General features: G+C 56.3%; 3 protein-coding genes across 3 annotated transcripts; 2 read left to right on the top strand and 1 right to left on the bottom strand.

Moving 5' to 3' along the window:
* Positions 1–2,056: 2,056 nt before the first annotated feature.
* CHGG_08894 (uncharacterized protein) lies at positions 2,057–3,422 on the top strand (the record flags this gene model as incomplete). The annotated part of the gene is made up of 3 exons (XM_001226820.1): positions 2,057–2,323; positions 2,444–2,638; positions 2,769–3,422. The coding sequence occupies 3 exons, from the start codon at positions 2,057–2,059 to the stop codon at positions 3,420–3,422; spliced, it is 1,116 nt and encodes a 371-aa protein (XP_001226821.1).
* Positions 3,423–5,539: 2,117 nt separating this feature from the next.
* Positions 5,540–7,009, bottom strand: CHGG_08893 (ribosome biogenesis protein; the record flags this gene model as incomplete). The annotated part of the gene is made up of 3 exons (XM_001226819.2): positions 5,540–6,264; positions 6,320–6,640; positions 6,721–7,009. The coding sequence occupies 3 exons, from the start codon at positions 7,007–7,009 to the stop codon at positions 5,540–5,542; spliced, it is 1,335 nt and encodes a 444-aa protein (XP_001226820.2).
* A 703-nt stretch (positions 7,010–7,712) lies between these two features.
* Positions 7,713–8,300, top strand: CHGG_08892 (uncharacterized protein; the record flags this gene model as incomplete). The annotated part of the gene is made up of 2 exons (XM_001226818.1): positions 7,713–7,808; positions 7,890–8,300. The coding sequence occupies 2 exons, from the start codon at positions 7,713–7,715 to the stop codon at positions 8,298–8,300; spliced, it is 507 nt and encodes a 168-aa protein (XP_001226819.1).
* Between the last annotated feature and the right edge of the window lie 215 nt (positions 8,301–8,515).

Here is an 8,515-nt window from a genome sequence, read left to right as displayed (position 1 = left end):
GTGATTGAGATTTGGTGGTTTGGTTGGGCGGGCCGGTGAGGACTTTGCATGCGCGCCTCGTTGGGGGCGTTGCTGGGTTGTGTTGTATTGTGTTGTGTACATGGAGGTGGGCTCTAACGTTTTGAGGTGTGGGTTTTGGCTTCGGGCTTTTCTCTTCTCGGCTGGGCTGGCCAACTTGGCTAGGGTTGGGCCATGCCATCATCCGCGGAGGGGAGGAGGCGTTTGCTTTTTTCTCCCTTCCCTTTTTTCATCCTCTTTTTTTCCCCCTTTTTTTGCTGCTCCCGCTTGGCTTCGGTGAAAAGCCCAGACAGAATGATACGTTTAACTCCCCATTGGGAACGGCGGTGTAGGGTCGTTGGCTGGTTGGTTGGGTGGGTGTCAGGTCAGGTTATAAAGACGGGTTGGGCTAGTCTACCTTACTTACCCTATTACCTCTCCATACATACAAGTAGTAGAAAGACGCGCGCGATGCATGGGCTTGCGGGGGTCGGTATTTGGATGGGGGATTTGGGGGCTGCTGGGCTTGGCTTCGTTCGGGGGGCGGGGGGGTTGGGTTCGGTGCGGTTTGGTTCGGTTCGATCGGCTGGCTGGACTGGGATGGGATGGGATGGGATTGGTGCTTGGGGTTGGTTTGGCTTGTTGTCACTTTACTGCTGCTATCCTTTGCTTCCTTGCGGCTTTTACCTTGCACGGTGCAGGGACGTTGCTTGGTGGGCTGAGTGAGTCTAGCAATCGAAAACCTGTGATACAGCTGTTCGTGCGGTGGTTGTGACCTGTGTTGATGGGGTTTGGTGTTGGTTATGGTATTGCTGTCTCAGCATTGTGCGGAGTCGGTCTTGAACAACGTGCCATCTTGCTTATTTGACCCACCTGTATGTAGCCTTCATTTGTGCTGACAGCAGAGCTAAGGTACTTTTCTCTGTTAGCTGTGAAGCGGATCCCTAGGTTCGGAATGGTGTTGTTGGTAGATAGGTCTCTCTCTGGAACCCTATTACTGTGAAATAACAAAGCATAAACCAACTTATAACTGCGGTGTTCTCTCGCAACGAGGATGTGGATGGTGAGGTGCCGTTCTGTAATTTTCTGCCTCTCTCTTGGAAATAACTTCCATGCTTCTTTCCTCCCTTCTGCTCAGTTTCCAGCCACGCTCTATATCCTGCCAACTCCTGCAGGGAGTTTGCGGGCTGCGGGCTGCGGGCTGCGGACTCTCTAATTATTGTCCCGGAAAACGTACCTTCCTTCTCTGTTCTAGAGGTTCCAGCCTGGTTTGTTTCTAGCTGGTTAACTCTTTTGCTAATGGGACGGGATTCCAATCATTTTCTCACCCCCACGAACTTGTGCTTTCATGCTACGTAGGTTGTGTCAACTCGAGGGGCTTAACGTGGCAATACAGGTTTTGGGTCTCTCCTAAAAACAGTCTGTTAATCCACTCCCTTTTTCCTACGGCTTACATTGGCGTTCTTGCCGATGCCCAAGTTCTTGGAATAAGAAAAACCAAAGATCTGAGTTTCGTCCTCCTTCTTTTGTCCCAACTTGGAAAATGTCGACTTACAAGTTGCGCCCTCGAGCCAACTACACACAAACCACGACCTTAAACATTCCTAAGCATCTCCGGTTTCACTCCCACCTTCCAGCCCTTTTTGCCAATGGTGTTGACGGTGCTCTTTGGTAATGATATCACCACTTGAGGAAGCTAAGGAATTCCAATGCCCGGTTATTCACGCTGGGTTCCTCTTCTTTCATGGGGTTGAGGATACCAGAACCCTGGCTCTTCAGGAAGACTTTCTTTTCTCAACCCTGGAACCAAAACCGCAGCCAGAGCTCAACTCCTGTCTGTATTGCTTCGTTTTCTAAGCCTCGTTCAGAGTACCATCACTCGCCTTTTCCGTCTCTACTTATCATTACCTCCTTCCTTCATTTTCCTCGTTCAAACTTCAAGTTCACGGTATCCGAGCCGGCCACGGCCGTTGCTCTATACATTTCCAACTGCCTCGAAATCACAGCAGCCACGTTTCTTGCTTCATTCCTTCAAAGTTTCGACCTCCCGGCACACACAATGGCTGGCAACGCTTCTGGTCCAGGCCAAGGGCCCCCCATAGGCCCATCTGAAGCCCTCCACTGCGTCAACCCGCAGTGCACGCGGCGAGAAGGGATGCTGAGAGCCGAGGTCGACCGGCTCAACGTCAGGATACAAGAGCTCAGAATAGAGAGCCAAGGCAAAACGAGGGACATACGCCAACTGAAAGAAGAGAAGAGTGACCTCGAGCGCGAGAATAACACGCTCAAAGCCAGACGGTCCGGCCAGGGCAAACACACTGAACGTGTACGTTCGGAGATATTTTCGAGGCATCTCTCCCAGACAGTGGTTAACATGTATATCTCTTTTAGACTTGGACCGGACGAGCTCCGGGGGTATCTCATGATCTTTCATCCAAACCCAAAGCAATACACCCGGAATTATCGGCTTAGTTGCAAGGAAGAGAACATGAGCTCCAGAACCCCGATGGTCCACCCAGACATCAAGTTCGTGGGGCCCAGGCGGCTGGCGCAACACAATCCGGGCTCCGAGACCGATTCATCCGATGTAGAGGGCGAGGAAGCCCCCGAAGTCGTCCTGGAGGATGACAACACCCAACCGGTGCGAGATGAAAAACCATTCTCCTTTGAGAAGCTGCCATGGGAGCTCCAGGCAAAGATACTCAAGCTGCTTCTCCACAAGGAGGGCGAAAATTATCCATTGCATATCCAGGCTCGACCCATTTGTGCAGCCGGAAGAATTCCCCAGCGATGAAGAACTGGCCGAAAACAGAAGCGGCTTGCCGCATCGCTTCTACTGGGGCGAGAGAGAAATGAACCTATCCGAGGATGGGGCAAAGCCTGAAGACGTCCTGAGTATCCTCACTGTCAGTAGGCGCTTCTATTTCATCGGAGTCCACTTATTTTATGGACTCAACACATTCGCCTTCTCCAGCCTTGGGGAGCTGGGAAGGTTCTGTCAAGGTTCCGGCCTCGCCCGCATCGCCAGAATCCAGCATGTCGAGGTCTTTTTGACCGGCAACCAATACTTGACGACACCCTTAGACACGCGAAACAAGAGGCCCTTCTCGCGCCGGTCCTTCCCCATGACCTGGTTGATCGACATGTACCGGCTGAAGACCCTCGTCATCCACCTCAATGAGACGGGTAAACAGTATATCCGGCGCGGGTACGAGGCCCCGACCATCAAAAAGTTCCTCGCCGCAAAGACAGCCGGGCAGCCGAACCAGAGAATGACCCGTTCTCTCCGGTGCCTCCAGGGCCTCGACTACATCTACCAGCTCCGCGGTCTCGAGTGGATCCGCTTCTATGACTTCGCCAAGGTGCTCAAGACCGGACGCAGCGTCCGCAAGCCTGTTCAGGATTGGTCGTTCGTGGAGACGTGACCAACACGACGACACTCCCTATGCGCCGTTGAGAGAGAGCATCAAACTCGAAACCTCGAGCCGCTCTGGAAGGATGAGGGGCAGAAGTGGACGCCCGCCCCCGATGACTGGAATTGGTGAAGAGCGTCCTCATCGACAGTAACGGCCGTTGCTCATACGACGACCTCCGGGCCCGAAACGCCAACAGCGATGCGGACGTGGCGTTCATTTCTCAGCACCGCGTCGGTACTTGACATATCTTCTGATTCGTCGGACTTTGACTCTACCACCTCGACCGATTCTGACGGCCCCTCCGGTCCTGAGAACCCGTTGGGTTTGAGTGAATCTGCCCTGTCTTTGTTCCGCCAGCGCCAACACCAGCACCGGCGTTCCAACTCCAGGCTGTTCGTTTCGGATGACAGTACGGAACCAGACATAGACTTGACTATATCCTCCTCGTCACCCGAGTCATCCACAGACTCAGACCTATTGCCGGATTTGCCATCCTCGGACTCGGAGTCAGACACCGCAGCCAAATCCCATCGATTCTTCAATGGGATCCTCCGCACCCACCTGCCCAGCCGCTCCTCATCATCGATCCTCTCCCACAGCCGCACCCGCAGTGATTTTCTCCTGGAATCGGCTGCCAGCACCCCAACCGCACCCAAACGGCGGGAGTCGACCACGAGCCGACTATTTGTCACGCCCGGCCCTACCGGCACCGCAAGAACAACCCCCAACCAGACCCCCGCCCCAGGCATCCCATTCCCCCCCCGAACAAACACGCCACCGGCGCGAATCAACCACCAGCGCGCTCTTCGTCACGCCCGGCCCGAGCAGTCCCAACACCAACCGCAATCCCACCCTCAACAACCCCAACCCCAGCAGGGTTCGGACCTTAGGCCCACGACCACCATCAGGCCCAACAACCCCTTGCAACACCCATCCCTTAGCCCGCACCCCTACCCCCAACCCCAACCCAGGGGACGCGGCTCGGCCCAGCCACAGCTTCCCACACACGCCCCAGCACCATGGACATGGCCCCCAACACAAACACAAACACAAACACGACCCTGCCCGCTACCCTTTCCCAAATAAGTCGTGCGTCGACCGCCACAGTGGCGTCGTCCGTCACGCCGGGGCCGTCGGGACAGCGGTCGCAGCAGCCGTTTCGGTTGCCGTGGCGGGCTGGTGGGGGTGGGAATGTGAATGGGGATAATGGGGCCAGGAATGGGGATGGGGTTGGGGGTGGGAACGGAAATCGGGATGGGAGTGGGGTTTTTAGGGCTTTGTTGGCAGGGGAGGGGGGTTTGATGGAGGAGCTGTCGTCTTTGGCGTCGGATGAGGTGTCCTCTTCGTCGACGTTCGAGGAAGAGGAGGAGGAGTCTTCGTTTTCGTCTGAGGCGGGGGAAGGGTGAGAGAGGCGGTGGTAGTGGTGGTAGGATGGGGAGTTTGTTCTTTGGCTCGGGCGGTTCATGGGGTAGCAGGGCGGGAAGTTATGTTCTCCGGATCGGGAGGTTCCGGGGCCAGCAGTATGGGATAGTATTGTTCTCTGGCTCGGGTGGTTCAGGGGGTGGTAGTAATGCCGGCAGCAGCAGCAGCAGCGGTAGTGGTGGTGGTAGGAAGGGGCGCTTGTCCTCTGGCTTGGACGCTGACTCTGGTACCGATGGCGATGATGAAGGGGTCGGCAAGGGTTGGCTGACTAGGCTGGGTGTTGGTGATGGGGGGCAGCTCAAACGATCGCGGAGTCGGGTGTCCAAGGGTGGCACGTCCGGGGGCAAGCGTCCTCAGGTTGGGAAGTAAGGTTGAGAGTGGTGTGAGGCGGGATGGGGCGGAAGTCTGGGCGGTTAATGGAATGGTAATGGGTGGTGCGGTTGCTGATTTGGCTGAGGCGTCCCTTTCATACCATGGAAAGGATCCTATCTTCGTCTTGCGTTCTATTCCTTTGCGCGCTCAATCGCAATCCCATGCACCACTTCGCTTCTGCCAGATTTCTTTTCCTTTTTCATGCGAGTTCATTGCAAGGCGTTCGGGCCAGGCCGTGCATTGAGATACCCAGGGCACAGGCGTTACATGGAATCAGATATCAGGGCAAATGCCCTCGGGTATATTTTTCTTTCAATAATAACCCACCTACTTCAGTCGAAGGTGATCTTCTTTCCTTGGAACGGAGCACTCATCTGCTCCTTTGCCTTGGCTAACCGCCTTGCCTCCCAACTTGGGTGGAGAGACCCCGAGTCATCCCGTTTTCTCGGAGCTGGCTCTTTCTTTGGGGGTCCCAGTTCCGTATCATTTGCCCCGGAGGAGGCCTTGGCCTTATTAAGTAGGGGGTTGCGGATACCGCGTTTCCATGGCTTCGAGTTTGCGTCGACAGCACCCCGCTTGAGATCCCAGCCCGAGTCCCGGCCCTTGGCGGGCTCTTGGAGATGCTTTGCCTTTTCGCCAAACTTCTTCTCCCAAATGGCTTGTCTCGCGCGCTGCCCTCGGCGGTTTCGGCGTTCCGGGGCCACATCGATGTCGGATGCCGACTCGGAACCTGAGATGTAGCCGCCCATGAGACTGGGCAAGAAGGTGGAGTCTGTTGGTTTGAGCGGTCCCTTTGCCTTTTTGGCTTTCTTTACCGGGGGCGAGCGAGACACAGACGAGGCAGAACTCTCGGCATCTGAGTCGGCCTCGTCATCGCTGGCCGAGCTCTGCTGGCCTTCGTCATCGCTGAACCCATTAAACTCCTCTTCGCTGCCGCTCGCCTCTTCCTCGCCAGAGGTGAGCTCCATAGGGTCCAGATCTTGGTCGTCTCCATCCTCCTCGTCGGTTGTGATTTCCATCGGGTCCAGCTCCACGGTTGACCGCTTTCTCGCCCGGCCTTTATACGAGCACTTCCTCGCTTTCATCATCGCTCTCCTCGTCAGAATCCATACCCAACAGCTTATCCAGCTGAGAGATGCTCTTTTCTTCCTCCTCTTCATCAGGCTCACTGTTGTTAGGTTGGCCGTCCTGGTCAGCCTTCTCTCCGCCTTTTTTCCCTTCCTTTTTCCCTGGCCTAGCTTCCTTTCCCCCATCTTTCTCTTCATCGTCCCCACCGGCCTTCACTTCAGCCCTATCCCCTTTCTTCTTCCCCGCCCCATCTCCCAACCCATCCCCTTCCTTCCCCTTCCTCACCCTCCCCTTTTTTTCCGGCACCGCCACCCCCAACACCCTCACAAACCGCCTCCACCGCCTTCTCCACCACCCGGCTTCACCTCCACCCGATTATACAACGAACTCGTCACATTATGCAGCGCGGCGCGCTCCTCCTCCGTCAGCTCCGGCTTGGGGACACCAGCACGAACCTCTGCAGGCAGGCGGTCGGCAGCGTCAGCAATTCCCTTGACGCGCAGCAGCGACGAGCACAGGTGGGCGTGCTCCGTCTGCTGCAGGTCGAGCGACTTGAGCACGACGATCTCGTTCTCGATGCGCGCCCGCTTGTCGGGGGGCGCCTTGCGGTCCGCAAGCCGCTTGGATTGGCGCTGGCGTTCGAAGCCCTTGGCTGTGCGTAGCGCTTGGAAGAGGTCGGTGCGGTGGCGGGCGAAGAGCTCGTCGAGGGAGATGTCGCGTTTGCGTTTGGGCATTTTTTTTTGGGGGGGGGGGGGGGGGGGAGGGGTGGGTAGGGTTGGTTGGGGTGGAAATGGGTGGTTGGAATGGTTTGTTGTTGAATCAAATGAGCTGTGTCTTTGTTATGGGACAGAATTGGTTATGGCGGCTGTCGTTGGATCGTGGTGTGGTGATGTCGGTTCTTGGTGTTGCGGACGGGAAAAAAGATCAATCAACTTATCCCCACCGAGAAATAAAGTGGGTTGCTAGACATTGAGCTTCCGACCCACTTTCTTTCGGCAGGGGCGCGACGGAAACGAAACCAGTCGCGTAAAGTGGACAGGGATAGACGCGATTTTGTCTTTGTCGAAGCCTGAAGCACTGGCACTCAGGGAGGTGGAGGGGCATCATCAACGTAACCACCTAGCACACGCGACAGGACGACTCGAGACAAGGCGCAACGGCGATATCTTGGTCCAAAACATAGCGATTTTGCTGCGATTTTCTCATTACGAATAGCTCCTCGGTTAGCGATACCGTTCGTTTCATTGGGCGCTGTTGTTTTTGTTTTGACAGACGCCCCTAACTGCATTCATTGCATCCATCGCATTGCATCGCCGACCGCCTTCCCGCCGCGGGCGAACCTCGACGACCTTAGGTGTAGCTTAGCCTTTGTGCTCCGAGCTTCTGCGCACTCTGCGCCTCGCGCGCCAATTGCAAAAATACCACGCGACAGACACAATGGCATCCACGGGGCGCGCAATACAATACACCATCCCAGCAAGGGAAGACTTTAATAAGCTCGCCGACGAACAAAAAACACGTATCAACGAAGCAGTACGTCAACCTAATCCCACGGCCAGCCCTCCCCCCAAACCAAACCAAACCTCCCTAACCTTTCTTTTTTTCCCGTTGCAGTTTGACCTCTTCGACTCCAACAAGGACGGGTTGCTCTCATACGAGGAATTCCGGTTCGTGCTGCGGGCGCTGGGGTTCGAGCTGCCCAAGGCGCAGACGTACGACCTGCTGATCCGGCACGGGCAGAAGCCGGCGAGCTGGCCGCACGACCAGGAGTGCGCGCCCGTGTACCGCCAGTTCAACCTGCCGACGGCGCAGGCCATCTCCGGGTCGCTCATCCGCGCCCGCGACCCGCGCGAGGAGCTGCGCCGCGCCTTCCGCCTATTCGACACCGACGGCAAGGGCATGATCACCCAGGACGACCTGCGCAAGGTCAGCAAGCAGGTCGGCAACAACATCCCCGACGCTGATATCGTGGCTATGGTGGAGGAGTTTGACGCGTCGGGGAAAGGGGGGGTGGATGAAGGATGAGTTTTTGAAGGTTGATGATGTCCAAGAAGTGACACGCGTTTTGTTGTCGGTTTTTATCTTCTGGGGCCGGTGGGTCCCAAAGTTTGATACCCAGCGGCTGTGTCGCGCGCGTGTGGGAGAGTGGGTAGTGTGGGCTGGTCGTGTTGTTTGGATGAGGACAGGCTGTGGGAGCCGGCACTTGATCATGGTGAGGGGACTCGGATTCTGGGTTATGA

The sequence above is a fragment of the Chaetomium globosum genome, genomic scaffold (genome assembly GCF_000143365.1).
Source record: "Chaetomium globosum CBS 148.51 scaffold_6 genomic scaffold, whole genome shotgun sequence".
In the NCBI taxonomy this organism is placed as follows: Eukaryota; Fungi; Ascomycota; class Sordariomycetes; order Sordariales; family Chaetomiaceae; genus Chaetomium; species Chaetomium globosum.
Note: the sequence above shows the minus strand (reverse complement) of the source record. Positions and strands in the feature narration are given on the sequence as shown.